Source organism: Engystomops pustulosus, chromosome 9, assembly GCF_040894005.1.
Source record: "Engystomops pustulosus chromosome 9, aEngPut4.maternal, whole genome shotgun sequence".
Taxonomy (NCBI): Eukaryota; Metazoa; Chordata; class Amphibia; order Anura; family Leptodactylidae; genus Engystomops; species Engystomops pustulosus.
In genome coordinates, this window is record NC_092419.1 from 93,561,077 (window position 1) to 93,581,822 (window position 20,746).

The 20,746-nt window shown below is 42.6% G+C and overlaps 1 protein-coding gene across 8 annotated transcripts in view; it reads left to right on the plus strand.

Annotated features, from left to right (window-relative positions):
- GAPVD1 (GTPase activating protein and VPS9 domains 1) overlaps nucleotides 1–10,655 on the plus strand; it is a 43,788-nt gene extending 33,133 nt beyond the window's left edge. For all 8 annotated transcript variants that reach the window (XM_072123633.1, XM_072123634.1, XM_072123631.1 and 5 more), the window contains 12 exons: nucleotides 213–574; nucleotides 1,740–1,827; nucleotides 1,909–1,986; nucleotides 2,075–2,197; nucleotides 2,366–2,495; nucleotides 2,621–2,730; nucleotides 3,095–3,254; nucleotides 5,434–5,621; nucleotides 5,921–6,134; nucleotides 7,258–7,330; nucleotides 7,588–7,785; nucleotides 9,331–10,655. In XM_072123633.1, coding sequence (XP_071979734.1) covers nucleotides 213–574; nucleotides 1,740–1,827; nucleotides 1,909–1,986; nucleotides 2,075–2,197; nucleotides 2,366–2,495; nucleotides 2,621–2,730; nucleotides 3,095–3,254; nucleotides 5,434–5,621; nucleotides 5,921–6,134; nucleotides 7,258–7,330; nucleotides 7,588–7,785; nucleotides 9,331–9,471 — 1,865 coding nt within the window. In that variant the 3' untranslated portion in view covers nucleotides 9,472–10,655. The remainder of the gene's footprint in view (nucleotides 1–212; nucleotides 575–1,739; nucleotides 1,828–1,908; nucleotides 1,987–2,074; nucleotides 2,198–2,365; nucleotides 2,496–2,620; nucleotides 2,731–3,094; nucleotides 3,255–5,433; nucleotides 5,622–5,920; nucleotides 6,135–7,257; nucleotides 7,331–7,587; nucleotides 7,786–9,330) is intronic.
- The last annotated feature ends 10,091 nt before the right edge of the window (nucleotides 10,656–20,746 follow it).

Sequence of the window (20,746 nt, forward strand, 5' to 3'; positions counted from 1 at the left end):
GCCATTTGCATTAAATGTTATAAACACTTTAATTTGGTGCAATGACACAGCATGCTGAATTACAATGTGGCAGTGGAAATCTCTGATGTTATTGAATCTGTGGAAGATATTTTTTAACCCTCCGGCTTTGATATGACTGTGTAGCATAATGTGATTGAACTATTTACAGGTAAATTTAAAAAGCGATATGTATATTTTTGTCATTTGTTTAGTGGTGCGGCCTAAAGTACATTATGCAAGACCCTCTCATCCTCCGCCTGATCCCCCGATTCTGGAAGGTGCCCTGGGAGGCAATGAAGCTCGATTACCTACTTTTGGATCCCATGTCTTTGTTCCTATGGACACTGACGCCTATAGACAAAGGCACTCGTGCCCAGAGAGACTGGTTCGTAGCCGCAGCTCTGACATAGCCACGTCTATACGTCGGCCTATGAGTGATCCTGGCTGGGCAAGAAGAGCAGGAACAGAAGACCGGGAGTTGCCACCTAGTGGGATGGTATTGGGCACCTCAGCGGGTATCAATGCTTCGCAGTCCTCATCGTCCTCACCCAGCAAGGATTCTTCAAGGGGGGAGGTATGCTATATCCAAGACAAGCTGTACCATATTTTGTTATATAGAAGATATTTGGAATAAATTATATGCTAAGGATAAAATTGCATAAACGGCAAGTTTCATTTTCCTTAGATGTGATGTTCCACCCAGGCAATTGTGTAGAAATGTTAATGGTTATGGATCATAATGGGGTAAAAAAAACAATAGCTTCAATTCAGGATTGTGTGGAATGACTGTTTTACACTGGGGGTAACTAGGAGAGGCAGGACCCCACAACAGCCTTCTGAATGGTGCCCTCCACAAACTTTATGTACAGATATATCCACTTATACATGCACAATATGCAGATCCTAAACACACATACAGAATGTGCACACCACATAAATACAATACCATATAGAAAAATACAGCAAATACACACACAAAATATATGCACATCATTTACCATATACAGACATGCAGCATATATATGCGCACATAAAGAGCGTACATAGTACAGGAAGTAGAGATGAGATTCCAGTCCTGTCATTTTCTCTGTCCCCTCCCCAACATTTCTTATCTGAGCTGCACTGTGGAAGATGTGCTCTGTTATATACACACAAGGCCCCATACACACGACCGTATTCTGGCTGGTGATACAGCCGCACAATTTGTGGCTGTATCACGGCCCCAATAGAGGAGCACACAGTCTTTCTATGTAGAGGAGAGTGGTGAGGAGTACTACCCCTCCTCCTACTGGCTCTGTGCACGCTCAGGTTATGGCCCGGACAAGCACACGTTCATGTGTATGAGCCCTAATGTCGTACAATGTGCAGTGCAACATGTATATAATGGTGCACATCCTTCATTCTTTAGTGTGTCAGGCCAGGGGTCCCCTGACTGTATTTTATATTTCTCCATGGTAGTTGCGGTAGACCCAGACGCGTAACGCCCACTGTCAGCTCCTCTATCAGTGGTAAACATAAAATAATCAAAACTATCCCTTGATCTTTGGTGACAAAGAAAATTCTGTTCTATTCTGTTCTGTTGATCTTTAGTGGGTCCTGATCTGGACCAAGATGTGCCTTCAGAAATCAGTGAAACACAGGGATTTTCCAGCATTAGTAGAAATTTTAGACCAAGGTCTGCTTTGTCATTTCACTTTTATTCCCATTCATTAATTCTTTACGAATGTCATTTCTTGTAGCCAGAAGAAAGGAAAGACAGTGATGACGAGCGCTCCGACCGAAACAAGCCCTGGTGGAGGAAACGCTTTGTGTCCGCAATGCCAAAAGGTAACATTTTTGTGCAGCATCCTTCTTAATCACCAGGTAGTCAACATATGGTGCCCATAATTATTTTGTCTCTATTCTCAGCCCCTATTCCCTTCCGGAAGAAGGAGAAGCAGGACAAGGATAAGGAAGAGCTTGGGCAGGATAGATTCTCCATGGCAGGTGCGGGTTCACTTTCTGCTTTCTGTACAGTAATGTCCATGTGAGGAGTCACAGAAGAACTGATGGGATGATGGTTTTTAATTTGCAGATGACGCAACATCCAGACTTGGTCCTCATTCTCAGGCCGCAGAAGACATCCTTGATAAGTATAGGAATGCCATCAAGCGGACTAGCCCAAATGAAGGAGCTACCGGCTCTTATGAGGCCACAGGTTAGCCGTGTGAAATTACCCATATATACGTATATCCTTAGTCCCTGCAGACCACATAGATTTCATAGCAAAAGCTATTTTTTGGCTGTCTGTACAGCAAGACTCTGAGGCGCCTGAGGACCATATTCTTAATGCATGTGTCTTAACTTGTAGTGTCCTGTGTTTTAGATGTGGTCGGTGATGGGGAAAGTCTTCACGACTCCCCTCGAGAAGAAGCCTTGCAGAATATGACATCCGATGATCTTCCCGATTCTGCCAGTCAGACCGCTCCCCCAGCAGACTCCACCTTCTCATACAGGTATATGATTCTTCCCCTCTATTATTGCCAGTCTCGAGGATAACATACCTGCATATAGACTGTTCTTGTATGACAGGATACATTTACAGATTGCTGCACACTTGACTTTCTCTTTGTCTGTGTAGGGATGCAAAAAAGAAGTTGCGATTAGCTTTATGCTCTGCAGATTCAGTTGCATTCCCAATGCTCTCCCATTCTACGCGGAATGGTCTGCCTGATCATACTGACCCTGATGGTAAGTTTTCCCTGCGCTGGTGAGTGGAGACAAGCTGCTATCATGTCTCCCACGCACTGTACAGAAGAGATCTTGCACCCCTCTCTCTGTCACAAGTTGAGGTGTAGCATAGAGGACACTATATAATAGTAATGACAAGTGTAGCTGTGAGTCCAGCTCTCTGGAATGAGATATAGTAGTCTTAGTGATATATGCCTCTATAAGTAGTAGCCCCTCTTTTCTCCCTCTCCATATACTTCTATAGCCATCATGTAACCTGTACCTTTAGTGCAGGTTTTTGTAAATTGGATTTTATTTATATAAATCCTACAGAATTTCATGTTTTTTTTTTTTTTTGTTTTTTTTTTTTTTATTTCTTTTCTAGACAATGAGATTGTGTGCTTTCTGAAAGTCCAGTTAGCGGAGGCCATCAATCTGCAGGACAAGAACCTAATGGCCCAGATTCAGGAGACCATGCGCTGTGTGAGCCGATTTGATAGCAGGACGTGCAGCAAGATCCTTGCATCCATAGCGGAGGATTACAGGTATGGAGGATGATGTAGAGATATGATGTATTAGGGCCTCTAGAAGCTGCATTGCACTGATGTCTTTAGACCGGCTTTGTGTTTCTCACTTGTCTGTTCTGTGACAGAGGAACATGGCTCAGATTGTTCCACGCTGCAAGCAAAGGGCTCTCTAACCCCTTCTCCTATAGATCACAGTCTGGGAAATTTTCATATCTGTCTGTTATCACCAGGCAGAGAAAATGTTTGCAGTCAACTTAAAGGACATCTAGCACAAGGATGAAGGATTGTAAACCAAGCACACTGACATACTGGTGTACGCCCCCTCTGGCAGGATCCGCTCTTCTTTTAGCTTCTTTTAACCCTTTCAGGACCTGGCCCTTTTTTGTTTTTTCATTTTCATTTTTCACTCTCCATGATCAAAAATCCATAACTTTTTTTTATTTTTCCATGTACAGAGCTGTGTGACAACTTGTTTTCTGCATAACAAATTGCACTTCATAGTGATGGTATTTATTATTCCATGCCGTGTACTGGGAAGCGGGGAAAACATTCCAAATGCAGTGAAATTGATAAAAAAAAATCGCATTTGTGCCGTTTTCTTGTGGGCCTGGATCTTACGGATTTCACTGTGCGTCCCAAATGACATGTCTACTTTGTTCTTTGGGTCGGTGCGATTACGGGGATACCAAATTTGTATAGGTTTTATAATGTTTTCATAGATTTAAAAAAAATGAAAACCTCCTGTACAAAATTTTTTTGGGGGATTTTGCCATCTTCTGGCGCTAATAACTTTTTTATACTTTGGTGTACGGAGCTGTGGGTAGTGTCGTTTTTTGCTAAATTTGATGACGTTTACAATGTTATCAATTTTAGGACTGTTCGACCTTATGATCTCTTTATAGAATTTATTTATTTTTTTAAATTACAAAAAAGTGCCATTTTCGACTTTGGGCGCGATTTTCCGTTACGGGATTAGACGCAGTGAAAAAATGTTATCATATTTTGATAGATCGGGCATTTTCGGACGCGGCGATACCTAATGTGTTTTATGATTTTTACTGTTTATTTATATTTATATCAGTTCTAGGGAAAGTGGGGTGATTTGAGTTTTTAGGGTTTTTTATTATAATTTTTTAACTTTTTTTATTTTTAATTTTACTATTTTTCAGACTCCCTAGGGTACTTTAACCCTAGGTTGTCTGTATGATCCTATCATATACTGCCATACTACAGTATGGCAGTATATGGGGATTCTACTCCTCATACATTACAATGTGCTGATAGCACATTGTAATGCATGGGTTAACCCAAAGTAGCCTCGGGTCTTCCTGAAACCCGAGGCTACCATGGCAACGGATCGCCGTTCCCCGATGACGTCACGGGGAGTGGCGATCCTCGAAAAGATGGCGGCGCATGGGCCGGCGGCGATCAGCGGGAAAACACTGCGTGCTACCGGGTCGTGAAAGGGTTAAGGCTTTAAAAATTATGCAAATTAGCTCCAGGGTTCAATAGGTTTTAAAGGAGCTTGGAATCCCTCAGTTTCATTTGCATAATTTTAAAGGAAATCTACCACTTGAAAATCCCCATTCTAACCAAAACATTCCTTTAGACTGGTCATGATAAGCTGAAGGTTCAGGACTTGTATAGTCTGATTTTATAATTGTTCTAATGACCCTTCAGCGCTCCTGCGTTCCTCAGGACACTAGGCTATTGGCATAATAATGCTCGCCCTCCCTTTCATGCTCCCGAGACCCGGTGACATCACTAAGCTCTCGGGAGCTGTACCACGTGTGCGCTACATGTGGCTATCGCACAGCCGGCTGCTTTGCCGTACGGCTGCGGAAACAACCCTGGAAGCCTTGTACTTGCACAAGGTTTTGGCGAGGTGTGCGATTCAGCGTGCATGTGCTACAGCTCTCGAGAGCTACGTGGCGTCACCGGCTCATGGTAGCATGATAGGGAGAATGGGCCATGTATGCTATGGGTGTGCATAATTATGTTAATACGCTGTTCCAACCTTTTTGCTCTAACTAGACGATGGTCATGATCATTCTCCTTAACGCCATCCATAAGCCCTGAAAGTGCATTTGGACAGTCCTGATACAGTCTATAGGAAGTATTGTGTGTGTGTCTAATAATTTCCTATGTATAGATAATACCTTGCATTTAGTTTTTTTCCCCCTTCTGGTTACTGTAGGAAGAGAGCGTCATACATTGCATACCTGACCAGATGTCGCCAGGGCTTACAGAGCACGCAGGCGCACCTAGAGCGACTGCTGCAGAGAGTTCTGCGGGACAAGGAGGTCTCCACTCGCTACTTCACTACGGTTTGCGTTCGCCTTTTCTTGGAGAGTAAAGAGAAGAAAATCCAGGAGTTTATTCAAGGTAAACCTCACTAGGAATCTATAAAGTCCCCATTCTCAATGTTTCCAATTATGAGATGAATGGTAAATGGAAACGATAGGATTTTATATCCAAGGGAATACAAAACTATATGTTGATCAGTAGTATGACATGTGGCTACAATTTAATGCATTGTGGTTCGTACAGACCCTAGCACTTCATGTGTGCATTGAGAAGATCTGGAAATAGATTGGAGTTCATAGTTCTGAATGGGTAGACAAGCCATTACCAGAACTGAACTGTACTGCACATACTTGTCTTGTGTTCTTGTTTGTCACTAGATTTCCAAAAATTAACAGCAGCGGATGATAAGACAGCACAAGTGGAGGAATTCCTGCAGTCTCTATATGGTGCTATGGCCCAAGATGTTATATGGCAGAATGCCAGCGAGGAGCAGCTCCAGGACGCACAAATAGCGATTGAGAGGAGCGTGATGAACCGTATTTTCAAGCTGGCCTTCTACCCCAACCAGGATGGCGACGTACTACGTGATCAGTGAGTTGGAGGGAAAAGGAGGCAGATGGGAGAAGTGAGTGACAGATGGGAGGCTAGTACTCTGTACCTCTGGCTTTAGAGCTTAGTCTATAACATAGGGATGGGAAAGAGAATATCCAGTCAATAGATACATGAATTCTATCATTTCAACCAACCCCTAAGGGCCGGGATGGATCTCTCCTAGGTTTCCCTACAGCCTAATTGGCTTATTAGAATGAAGCAAAAGTGCAGCAAGATAAGGAAACCGCCATAATAAATAAAAATGCTACCAAAGGTGTCCACAGCTCTGTACATTGCTCTATAGATTGGTCTAGGGCAGTGATGGCAAACCTTTTGGGGACTGAGTGCCAAAACTACAAGCAAAAGCCAATTATTTTTTATAAAGTGCCAAATGCTAATTTAAAGTAAATCACAGGTTTCAAACGTATTGGCGTCCTGAGGAGAAATTTGTATTATTATTGTAGCTTCCCTCGAAGACCCCCTTAACAGGATGACTCGCAATGCTAATCCAGGTCTGTCCACACCTACTTACTCCTTCTGCTCTTCAAGTCACTTTAAAATGGGGCTGGAAGTGTTACGTTCTGGGCTGCCTGTGACTGTAGGAAGAGGTCTTGAGTCCTTAATGGTACCTTTATGCTGGATGATGGCCTGGGTGCCTGCAGAGAGGGCTTAGAGTGCCACAGGTTCTCCATCACTGGTCTAGGGAATTTCAAGCGCCCGCAATGCCCAATGGACACGAATTGTCCTGGTGGGATAGTCCCCTTTAAAACCAGAGGTACACCTTAAAGGGATTATTCAGTAGTAAATGGCACTAGAAAAGGGATCGTCCTCTTATCCAGTCATGGTAGAGATGAGAATAGCCATGTCTGTGCCGTGCGGAGGTGGTTGTAGTTCAAAAAAAAAATTCTACTTGGAGAATGAGGGAGAATGGTATACATTAGGAATCTGTATGTCTGTCTAATTCTTAAGAACATCAGGATTCCCTGTGGTCAGACACTAATTCCCTCTCCTGTGAATATATAAGATATCTGTACTTAGTGGGGAAGCAGGGAAGTAAGATTGCAATTCTGGTTTGATGTAGTTCTTGTGCAGAACTAATTGATTACCTCTTTTCTCTCCACAGGGTGTTATATGAACATATCCAAAGACTTTCCAAAGTAGTGACAGCCAATCACAGAGCTTTACAGATCCCTGAGGTCAGTTTGCCTTATGCTCATGATTATTGATGATTAATACTCATTTCTACAGCCCCATCATATTTGCAGATAAGACATTACCAAGTAATAAAACTATAGAGATGAGCTGCTCACAAGAGCTTACAGTCTTTATGCTGTTGATGCTCATATGGTGAATCCGCACTCCAGCTTAACATACAAACTGAATATATCTGCTGATGATGTATCTACCATCGGGGTCTACTAAATATTGTCTTGCTTTGTTTGGTTTCCTTAAGGTGTACTTGAGGGAAGCTCCGTGGCCTTCTGCACAGGCTGAAATCCGTACCATCAGCGCATACAAGACCCCCAGGGACAAGGTGCAGTGCATCCTTCGCATGTGTTCGACCATTATGAACCTTCTCAGTCTCGCCAATGAGTACTCCGTCCCAGGAGCGGATGATTTTGTACCTGTACTGGTGTTTGTCCTTATTAAGGTAAGGTGGTTGTACCACTTCTGTGGGCGCAGGTTTATGCTTAAAGGGGTTTTATGACTAGTACAAAAAAATGAGCAGGCAGGTTGGGGAGTGCTGTTGCCCCGCGCCGTCGTCTGTTGGATCTGTGCCCCTGCTAATTTACACGGGCATGGCTGCTCCACTCAGCTATTTCTGGGCCCTGGCACGCCCAACCGTACCCTCCAAGTGCCAAGTGCTGTATCAGGTGCTGGGACAGGAGGCAGGTGGGTGTGCCAGGCTGTCAGAAGTAGGGAGTGCTGCTATGCCCCCGTAAACATATGGGCATGGCTCCAACAGAGGAGGTGAGTAAGGAGGTGAGTTTTATTTATTTTTTAAACCGCCCTTCCCAGCCCTGCCTGCAAATTTTTTTCTAATAGTTGGCAAAAGGAAATCTACCATCATGATAAACTAGGGCCACTTATTCATAGTCTGACGTGTTACCCTAGCCCAGTGATGGCGAACCTTTTAGGGACCGAGTGCCCAAACTGAAACCCCAAAGCCCCCTTGTTTATCGCGAGGTGCCAACCAAAAATAAAGCAGTAACTTATTGCTCCCTGTTCTTCAACAACGTTCAATCATATTTGCCTCCTGACGACACCAACATAGTAGAAAAAAAGATGGAATATTTGCAACATTGTAGCTTCTTTCCAGTGTCCCTCTGTACACAGAGAATCGTGGGGCCAGCAAAAGGTCCTCCAAAGATAATTCAGCCCTGTCTACACATTCCCCTCTTCCTACAGTCCCATGTAACCAAGTATGTATCACTTTAAAATATCACTGAAAGCAGCTTCTTTTAAGTAGTTTGGAACTGCAGGAAAATTCTTTGAGTCCTGTCTGGTGTGCTTGGGCAATGGCCTGGGTGCCCACTGAAAGAGCTTGGAGTGCCGCCTCTGGCACCCGTGCCATAGGTTCGCCACCACTGCCCTAGCCCCTCTGTGATCTGGTTTTAGAGGTGTACTGAGATTACAGCAGGAAGTGCTCACTGCACAAGTCTTGAGGGAGGAGAACGAGACTGTGTAACCGCCTGGAACGCCAGAACACACAGGGGTGAGGGTAGCCGCTCTGGCTCATTAACATAATTTTCAAAGTAGACTTTAGAAGGAAGAAGGCCATGGATAACAAATATAAGAATATTACCATAGTCACGGTACCTGGATGTATGAGTAAGTGCCATTGGTTTATCACAATGGATTTTGATCCATTCCCCTTAACAATTTCCCCTCTATTCGCCCTCAGTGGGTATTGTATATCTTCTACTACTTGAACCCTAACCACTCCTAAAGGGAATGGAGCACTGCATTGCCTCTGTCCTTAGTGACACAGTGATGTCCTTTCAGGTAAAAAAGCCACCGTGCAATATCTATGGGTGGTGTGGTCTGGGGTCTTACAAGGAGGGGGTCACCGTGCCCCATCGGACTATGCCATTTACTAAACCCACATTTGGATAGTGTTGGCATATAAAAGGTGCACGCAGTGCGTTGTGTGTACTCCACTTTACTGACAGGTCATCATTATTCACTTTTCCAGGCAAACCCTCCCTGCCTGCTGTCCACAGTCCAGTACATCAACAACTTCTACTCAAACCGTCTATCTGGAGAGGAGTCATACTGGTGGATGCAGTTCACCGCCGCCGTGGAGTTCATTAAAACCATTGACGATCGCAAGTAAAGTCTCGGACGGCTGCTATACAAAAGGAAGTGACTCGTGGCTGCCAGCAGAGGGCAGCAGAGCCCAGCTCCTTGTATCATAAATGTACAGAGATGGTGGCGCCCTTCTAGGTGTAAGAGGCCTGCGGTGCTTTGGTTTTCCTTTAAGTCCCAATTTCTAATACTTCATCCTTTTAAAAAAAAAAAAAAATCATACTAAACAGAAATGACATTTATTTTGCTTGGAATTTTATTTATTTTTTTGGTTTAAAGTTACAAAAAAGGGACCACAGATTTTTGAGGATTTTAGAATTAAACTACGTTTGACTCCGCATCTCACTTCAGGGTTGTCACCGCTATATAATGACAGTACCTTTTTTAGGGATTAGTGGCAATAATAGAATCTAAAATCTCACTTTGCTGCTTGTTGGGAGTGAAGTGCCTCATCGTTTCATCATGGACGCTCGCTCTTAAAGGGATGCGGTACCATCACTCCCCACCCCCCCTTTAACCATTGCCAAACTTAGAATGTGAATGGGATTTTTAAGTCCATTTCCTCTATAGTCTTTAATATAATATGGCAGGATTCTAGTTTAGTTCGATCTGACTGTGGTAGGCGCAGTCATTTTGTAATTTACTACAGTAAGAATTAGGTTTAACGATTGACATCCCAGAGGCACAGTCTATGTATAAAGGTTACTATATGATTAACTACCTGTCCGCTGGGAGATTTTAAACACTTCTACTATGGAAGAACTAGTATCATGGTTGTAAATGTCAGGGATGACTAGAGTGACTTCTACCCCAGACCTTGTAAATCTTGTAACATAGGTGGATGTGTACTATGTGTGTATGTATGGATAGGTATACATATGGTGATATACATTTATCCCGGAATTTCCTCCAGGAACATCTAAATCCAAGAAAAGCTCATAGTCTTTCAACTCTGTCCCGCAGGATTCTGGAATGTTTGGTGCGTCTGTTCCAGGCTTTGGGAATGGTCATGTCGGGTTATAATGAGAACTGTATGAATACGTGTTCATATCTATACACACAAGGCGCAGTGCGTGTAACTTTTCTATATTATTACAGAATCTAACATGTATGATAAAGCTGGAGGTAAGAACAGATGGTTGTCTCCTGTAATATTTCCTAAGAAGCTTCTAGTGTCTCTGCTTCTATAATAAACTTTCTGTAGGAAACCTCTTATGTTACCCACAATTCATTGCTGTGACAGATTTTACAAATGGTGAGTGATTTCCAAGAACTTTCCAAGATTTCCAAGAACTGGCTGACGAGATTTACTTGAACGTGTCAGTATGTTAAAGGGGTCAGAAACTGGGTAAAGTTGTACTTCTGCCTCACATTGGGTCATGGGTTGTCTGCTTTTGCACTTCATCACCCTAGTGAATAGTGCTGAGCTGCAATACCAGACATAACCTGTTGGCTAGAGTAGCGCTGGTTGTACAATCTGCTTAGGTGCTCTGTCTGCGGAGAGTATGGTATAGAACTTGAGCAGATTGTAGATGGTGTCCTATGTGCAGGTAGATAGGATACCGTGTATGATCTATTCAGCTTCTCCTGCTCTATGTACATCATGTCCTATCTGCAGGTAGCATGTTAATCCCTTAGCTCTTCCTGCTCTATAACATGATGCCTGAAACTATGACAATAGAGGAAGCTGAGAAGATTGTACATAGTTTCCCATCTGCAGGAAGCATATTATAGAGCAGGTAGATGGGATGCTGTGTATAATCTATCCAGCTCCTCCTGCTCTTTGTACATGGTGTCGGGTCTGCAGGCAGCATAATAATCTCCCCAGCTCCTCCTGCTCTATAACATGCTGCCTGCAGATAGGATACTATGTACTATCTGCTCAGCACCTCCTGCCCTACAATAGGCTGCCTGCAGATGGGACACTTTGTACAATCTACAGGCAGCATGTTATAGAGCAGGAGGAGCAGAGCAGATTATAAATAGTGTCCTGGCTAGTGTCCTGAATCAATTCTGAACATGTTCCTACTTACAAACTTATTAATGAACATCAAGTTTCCCTTACACAACAGTAGAGTTGTCTCAAATGTTGTAGAGGGAGTAAATACTATGGCAATTTTCTTCAAAAAACAGCACCAACCATGGTCTGGAGTGGTACTGGTTTGGCCATGTTTTTCAACCACCTGACAACCCCTTTTACCTGCATTGCACCATTGCATACAAAGTATAATCTTGTTCACGGTCACTGGTCATTGAGCGATGATGTATAATAATAAAAAAACACAGAATGGTGTACAAAGTATGACAATCCAAATTCACGTTCAGTTTCGGTCTTTACTATAGACCTTCTTCAGACACGGATTGCAAGGTGTGGAAGAGGATGATGATGATGAGCCGCTGTTCGGGCAAGAGGCAGTAGAAACGGCAGCAAGTACTGCTGAGGAGAAAAGTCTGAAGAAGGTCTATAGTAAAGACCGAAACGTTACATGAATTTGGATTGTCATACTTTGTACACCAGTAAAATTCTGTGCCAAGTGTTTTTTATTATTATTATTATTATACTTAACGGACTGGTGTCCTACTATAGCACCCCCTTACACACTCAGTGGAGTGACGTACAGTCCTTTAATATTGAGTGATGATGTGACATATTGGCCTGTGTGAACATGTCACCACTGAAGGGTCTGGCAAACTGATCGACACATTGTAGAGGTAGTGAATCATTTATTTTTATTTTAGAAATGTAATATTGAAAGTTAGTTCACCCCCTTTTAAGATTCCATTTTACTTGTTCAGAACTGATACTGAGTCTGCACTGCTTCTTATGAACTCCTGTGATCCTCTGGAGGTGTAGACCTGCAGGTAGTGTTAGGGCGTTGAGACAATGGCCTGAAGCAGAACCCGTTTGCCGGTAAAATATATAAAGCTGAGTGTGTACTGTGTTAGTGTAGACACACAGCTTTCCCAAGGTCCTGAATTTTATAATTGTTTTTTGAACAAAACTACTCGGATTAGGGATTAAACAAGATATGTTTCTGCATCAGTGTAGCTACATCATTCTCAAGGTATGTTTGGTTCATAATGCATAAAAACAAAATGGTAGATTTCGGGTCTATTTTTGTTACACATGTGAATCCATCCAGACAGAAATGATCTTGTTATGTAATGGCCTTGAGTGTAAGATGTGTGGCGGGTATGTAAACACTGGTGCCTGCGCTATGTACCTACTGACCTTAGACCTCAGCTATCCTTAGAACATAGTACAGGCTACAGAAGCACATTCCCACAAGGCCGAGTGCCGGCACTGAGATGAACTTGTCTATGTATAGCACAGGACAGGACAGGACTGGACTGGACTGGACTGATCTAATCTATATTTGCAAGATCAAACTGCATGGGGCTCACAACCTATCAGGAACAAAGAGTACAAACATTACAGCAGTTTACTTAATAAAAATGGCAGAGGTAGGTTCCTACAATTCCCTAAAGTGATGGCATAACCTGGTAATGTACCATCTCTTTATGACATGGCAAAACCCCCGAAGTGAGCATTGAAGCTGAGAGTCTGGGCATAATCTTCTATGATGCTAGGAGTCCCTGCTTCCCCTCCAGACCATCGACTCGTACTGAAAATTTGATCACAGCATGTGACTGCCAATACCGCAACAGGCAGAGACACCTATGACTACAGGCAGTCCCCGGGTTACGTACAAGATAGGGTCCGGAAGTTTGTTCTTAAGTTGAATTTGTATGCAAGTCGAAATAGTTCTAGACAAAAAATTTTTTTGCCCCAAAGACAATTGGAGTTTCAAAATTTTTTGCTGTAATGGGACCAAGGATTATCAATAAAGCTTCATTACAGACACCTTACAGCTGATCATTGCAGTCTGGGACTATAGTAACATCCAGAAAGGTCACCAGAGGTCACAGTGGGCAGAGGGGTCGTCTGTAAGTCGGGTGTCCTCAAGTAGGGGACAGCCTGTATATGTAAATACGGGTACCTGGACAGTTTTTAGTCCCATATTTTACATATTGACAATATCAATGAAAAGGGGGCAATAAAAATACCTATTTAGTTTCTATTGCTCTACGTAATTAGAAGGTAAGGGGCTGCAGAATACATTTGTGCCAATTTGTATCATTAGATGGGTCAAAAATCCAACCTTTGCTGAAAGGGTCAAAGAGCCATGTACTTGAAAGAACTTTATTGGATTTTATAAATTTACAATATTGATTATTTTTAGTATTTTACTACCTGTAAAGGATTACATTTACATTTCTGAATCTGCTTTCATACATTTCACCGTTGGCTTTGGAGGTTTTACAGTCTTCACCAGGAACAGATCTTCCATGGTCACCTTTACAACCTATCAAGAAGACAGAAGAAGATCCATTGTAGGTGGGATCATACAGTTGTGTAATGGGGAAAGTGTCCTTATATAACAACATCTGCCAACCGCTTAATGTTCTACTGCGGAATGCAACTCACAGACACTTTGTAACCGAATCGAAAGGTTATTACGTATCAATGATATATTTACAGCAACATCATGGCCAGTCTGCAGCTAATTTAGCCTAGGTTGTTTTTTTTAGCCATAGCGTAGATAAGCTGTGACATCATCTATTGTCAGTAGTGATGTAATGATGGGTCAGTGTTATCTATATAGAGGTCATTGTACAGGGAGGGGGAGGAGATAAGCTGTGACATCATCTATTGTCTGTAGTGATGTAATGATGGGTCAGTGTTATCTATATAGAGGTCATTGTACAGGGAGGGGGAGGAGATAAGCTGTGACATCATCTATTGTCAGTAGTGATGTAATAATGGGTCAGTGTTATCTATATAGAGGTCATTGTATAGGGAGGGGGAGGAGATAAGCTGTGACATCATCTATTGTCAGTAGTGATGTAGTGAGGGGTCAGTGTTATCTATATAGAGGTCATTGTGCAGGAGGGGGAGGAGATAAGCTGTGACATCATCTATTGTCAGTAGTAATGTAATGATGGGTCAGGGTTATCTATATAGAGGTCATTGTACAGGGAGGGGAAGGAGATAAGCTGTGACATCATCTATTGTCAGTAGTGATGTAGTGAGGGGTCAGTGTTATCTCTATAGAGGTCATTGTACAGGGAGGGGGAGGGGATAAGCTGTGACATCATCTATTGTCAGTAGTGATGTAGTGAGGGGTCAGTGTTATCTATATAGAGGACATTGTACAGGGAGGGGAAGGAGATAAGCTATGACATCATCTATTGTCAGTAGTGATGTGATGATGGGTCAGGGTTATCTATATAGAGGTCATTGTACAGGGAGGGGAAGGAGATAAGCTGTGACATCATCTATTGTCAGTAGTGATGTAGTGAGGGGTCAGTGTTATCTATATAGAGGACATTGTACAGGGAGGGGGAGGAGATAAGCTGTGACATCATCTATTGTCAGTAGTGATGTAGTGAGGGGTCAGTGTTATCTATATAGAGGACATTGTACAGGGAGGGGAAGGAGATAAGCTGTGACATCATCTATTGTCAGTAGTGATGTGATGATGGGTCAGTGTTATCTATACAGAGGTCATTGTACAGGGAGGGGGAGGGGATAAGCTGTGACATCATCTATTGCCAGTAGTAATGTAATGATGGGTCAGTGTTACCTATATAGAGGACATTGTACAGGGAGGGGAAGGAGATAAGCTGTGACATCATCTATTGTCAGTAGTGATGTGATGATGGGTCAGTGTTATCTATACAGAGGTCATTGTACAGGGAGGGGGAGGGGATAAGCTGTGACATCATCTATTGCCAGTAGTAATGTAATGATGGGTCAGTGTTACCTATATAGAGGACATTGTACAGGGAGGGGAAGGAGATAAGCTGTGACATCATCTATTGTCAGTAGTGATGTGATGATGGGTCAGTGTTATCTATACAGAGGTCATTGTACAGGGAGGAGATAAGATGTGACATCTATTGTTAGTAGTGATGTAATGAGGGGTCAGTGTTAACTATATAGAGGTCATTATACAGGGAGGGGAAGGAGATAAGCTGTGACATCATCTATTGTCTGTAGTGATGGGTCAGTGTTATCTATATAGAGGTCATTGTATAGGGAGGGGGAGGAGATAAGCTGTGACATCATCTATTGTCAGTAGTGATGTTTTCTATATTAGTGTTATATTCTGTTGTAATTCTGTCTGTGTTTTAAACGAGGAGATTGCTGCATAGAAACCCCTTGCAAAATGGCCAAAGATCATCCTGAAAATTGCAGGATCTATATAATTTTTTACTTAACTACATACGCAGAAAAAACATTAAGGCATTTAAAAAAAAATCAACTAAACTTCCTAAAAAAAAGTGAACATTCAAGCATTGTAATCTTCCTTTTACATTTTAAAAATAAAAGATAATTTAAGGTTTTGATTTTTCTAGTTCTGCTTGTGACTGGTTTACAAATCCAGATTTGCAAAATGGTGAAAAACTCTTTATACATGTAGCTGACATGCTCTCTTCCCCTATACACGTGTGAGACGTTCTCCTATTCACATGTGTGAGACGCAGACATCAGCTACACAAGTACCTGACATGTTCTCCTATACACGTGTGAGACGCAGACATCAGCTACACAAGTACCTGATATGTTCTCCTATACACATGTGAGAGACACAGACATCAGCTACACAGGTACCTGACATGCTGTCACATATGTACAGACGGTCCCCTACTTAAGAACACTCGACTTACATACAACCCCTAGTTACAAACGGACCTCTGGATATTGGTGATCACAGGTGTCTGTAATGAAGCTTTAGTGTTAATATTGATTCTTATGACAACCCAACATTTTTAAAATCCAATTGTCACAGAGAGCAAAAAAGTTCTGCCTGGGATAACAATGATAAAATATAGAGTTCCGACTTATATACAAATTCAACTTAAGAACAAACCTACAGACCCTATCTTGTATGGAACTGTATAGGAGAACAGAACATGTCAGGTACTTGTGTTGGTGATGTCTGTGTCTCACACGTGTATAGGAGAACATGTCAGGTACTTGTGTAGCTGATGTTTGTGTCTCATGTGTATAGGAGAACATGTCAGGTACTTGTGTAGCTGATGTCTGTGTCTCACACGTGTATAGGAGAACATATCAGGTACTTGTGTAGCTGATGTCTGTGTCTCACACGTGTATAGGAGAACATGTCAGGTACTTGTGTAGCTGATGTCTGTGTCTCACACATGTGAATAGGAGAACATGTCAGCTACTTGTGTAGCTGATGTCTGTGTCTCTCACATGTGTATAGCAGAACATGTCAGGTACATGTGTAGCTGATGTCTGTGTCTCACACGTGTATAGGAGAACATGTCAGGCACTTGTGTAGCTGATGTCTGCATCTCACACATGTGTATAGCAGAACATGTCAGGTACCTGTGTAGCTGATGTCTGCGTCTCACACGTGTATAGGAGAAAACAGCATGTCAGGTACTTGTGTAGCTGATGTCTGTGTTCTCCTATATACCATGTGTAGCTGATGTCTGTGTTCTCCTAAATACCATGTGTATCTGATGTCTGTGTGTCTCACAAGTACCTGACATGTTGTGTTCTCCTATACATGTGAGAGACACACATATCAGCTACACAAGTAGTGTAAAGGAGTAACAGCATGTCATCTGGCTATAACATCTGTTACAGGATGCAGGCCATGTGTATATAGGAGTATCTCATACACACAGGCTGCAGGGGGCGTGGCCGCCAGGAAGTACATAGAGGAGACATTATACCTCACACCATTATACAGGCTGTCAGTGATGTGTATAGGAGTAACTCATACACACAGGCTGCAGGGGGCGCCAGCACCAGGAGCATTACATCATTATACAGGCTGTCAGTCATGTGTATAGGAGAAACTCATACACACAGGCTGCAGGGGGCACCAGCACCAGGAAGCACATCATTATACAGGCTGTCAGTCATGTGTATAGGAGTAACTCATACACACAGGCTGCAGGGGGCGCCAGCACCAGGAGCATCACATCATTATACAGGCTGTCAGTCATGTGTATAGGAGTAACTCATACACACAGGTTGCAGGGGGCGTGGCCGCCAGGAAGTACATAGAGGAGACATTAAACCTCACACCATTATACAAGCTGTCAGTCATGTGTATAGGAGTAACTCATACACACAGGCTGCGGGGGGCGCCAGCACCAGGAGCATCACATCATTATACCGGCTGTTAGTCACGCACTCTGGGGCTAGGCTGTGCCTCCCACTCTTGAATAAGCTAGATGGCTGTATATGATAATGAAGTACTGAACCCATTTCAGGTCATTTGCATACAGCTTTAGGACCTGATTTGTTCAAATTTACAGGCATGTAGAGGGACTATGTAGGGATAGGGGCAATACTTTCTAAGGGCAGTTTACGAAAATATATTTAGTTTTGGGGGTTAATTTGCCTAACAGGTTCTCTTTAACCCCTTAGCGCTCTGCGCCGTAGCTGTACTGCGCTGAGTCCCGCGATTAGCGCTCAGCGCAGTACAGCTACTGCGCAGAGACGATGCCGGTTCAGCGCTGTATAGCAGCCGAACCGGCATCGTTAGCCGCGGGATTTCAGCGGTAATTTACCGCTGACATCCCCGGCTAACACCCGCGGTCGGAGTGGGCTCCGATCGCGGGTGTTTAACCCGTTAAATGCCGCGGTCAACGCGACCGCGGCATTTAACCTGCCTTCTGGGGGTCTTTACCCCACGATCGGCCCCCCCGCACCGTTTTCGGGGGGGGGCGATCGCTGTTTTGGCTCCTCTGGGGTCCGATCGGGACCCCAGAAAAGCCTGGAGGGTTTACCTTTAATATGGCGTCTGTGACGTCATCTTAAAGGCAAAGTGTCAGCCTATGCATCTGCATAGGCTGGCACTGATAATACCCTGCAATACATTAGTATTGCAGAGTATTATCAAGAACAAGCAATCAGATGATTGCTTGTTCATATCCCATGGTGGATCATGTAAAAAAATGTAAAAAAAAATGTTTTTCAATAAAAAATTACTTGATAAATCACTAAAAATGCCCATAAGCCCCAAAACATATAAAGAGACATATAATGCTCAAAAAAGTCTAAATCATAACACAAACCCCACAAATATAGTATCACCGCGTCCGTAACAATCCATAGAATAAAACTAAATAACTATTGAACCCATATGATGAACGCCGTAAAAAAAAAAAACGCCAAAAACCCGCCAAAAATTATGATTTTTACCTATTATATCCCACTAAAAATGCAATAAAAAGTGATCAACAAAACATATGTACTCCAGAATGATATTGTTGCAAAGAACAACATGTCCCGCAAAAAACAAGCCATCAACCAGCTCTGTAGCCAAAAACGTAACAATGTTATGCCACTTGGAAGACGGCGATGCAAAAATGATAGATTTTTCCCCACATTAGGGTTTTATTTGGCAAATTTAGTAAAACATAAGAAAAAATATTCATGTCTGGTATCCCCGTAATCGTATCGACCCATAGAATAAAGATAACATGATTATTAGGCTATACGGTGAACACAAAAAAAAAAGAAAGTAAAAAATCCAGTACAGAATTGATGCTTTTCTACTCATGACCTCAAAAAAAGTTCCAAAATTTTCAACAATAGGTGATACCAACCCCAAAATGGTAACACTGGAAAAAGCATCTCGTCCCGCAAAAAAAATGCCATCACATGACCCCAATAACGGAAAAGCGAAAATTTTATAGCCTTCAAAAGGGGGCAACCAGAAAACTAAAATCCTGGCAGCTGCAGCGCCCTCCTTCCCTTCTGCACCTCGCTGTGCGCCCATAATACAAGTAATGTCCACATGTGGGGGATCGCTGCACTCAGGAGAAATTGTAGAACAAATTTTATGGTGAGTTTTCTCTTTTTATCTTTTGGAAATGTGTAAATTTTAGGGCTAAATGAACGTATAACCGACAAAATTTGACCATTCTAAATTTCACCGCCATTTTGATTCAATTACTATGAAGATCTCAAGGGGTTAACAATCTTTGTAAATGCTGTTTCTGATAGTTTGAGGGGTGCAGATTTGAAAATGGGTTGGTTATATAGGGGGTTTTGTTGCTAAATATGTAAAATTTGATTTCAAACAGTATTTATCCCCAAAATAGTCAATTCCGAAAATACGGAAAATCGCTATTCGATTTGTAAGCCGCGTGACATCAAAATAAATTATCCAAACATTTCAGAAATTATGAAAATGTAAAGTAGACAAATGGGAAATGTTATTCTGCAAGTTATTTAGGTGGTAAATCTATCTGCCTGAAAACGCAGTGATTTTAAATTTCGAAAATGGCAAATTTTTCTAAAAATTCATCATTTTTTTCTTTTTTTTTGTAAATAAACGCAAAACTTATCAGCCAAAATTTACCACTAAAATGAAGTACAACATGTGGGGAAAAAACAATCTCAGAATCGCTTTGATAAGTAACAGTGTTCAAAAGTTATAACCATATAAAGAGACGCAGGTCAAATTTCAAAAAAAAGTTGCGAGCCTTAACCTGCAAACAGGCTGCGTCCTTAAGGGGTTAAATGGGGGATGTTATTATTTATTTATTTATTTATTTTTTTTACAAGTTTTCCCCTGTAACTGGAGCATCTATGAGAGCCCCAGTTACAGGGGAAAACAACCCCCTGAGAGGGATGATGCTGATCAAAGCTGTACTCGGTCTCTTCAGACCCAGCAGCTCTGATTAACCCTTTTAGACCCGGCGGTCACATGACTACTTGGTCTATAGAGCTGGCAGCAGCGCCGGCTCTGCTCCTCTATGCATCATGCTACCACATCTCCTTTCTCTCTAGTGACTCTGGACTTTACCCGCTGATGTCTAAGGTCAGTGGGCAGTCAGACAGGAGTTAATACAATATCAAGTATCTATAGAGAATCCATTATTAAAATTACAGGTGGAAATTCAGAATTGTATTTAAAAATTGAATTTATTTTTAACCTGTTAACGCCGATGCCGGTTCAGCTCCAGATCTGAGCCGAGCCGGCATCGGGAAACGCGGGGTGACGGCTGTAACACTCGCGATCCACGGCATCTAACATGCCATCCGGGGGTCTTTCCCCCACGATCGCCCCCCCGAACTGTTTCCGGGGGGGGGCCCATCGATGCTATGGTATCTCTGGGGTCCGATCGGGACCCCAGAAATGCATGAAGGTGGTGCCTGAAAGATGGCGTCTGTGACATCATCTTAAAGACACAGCATCAGCCTATGCATGTGCATAGACTGACACTGCAATACATGGTGGAAG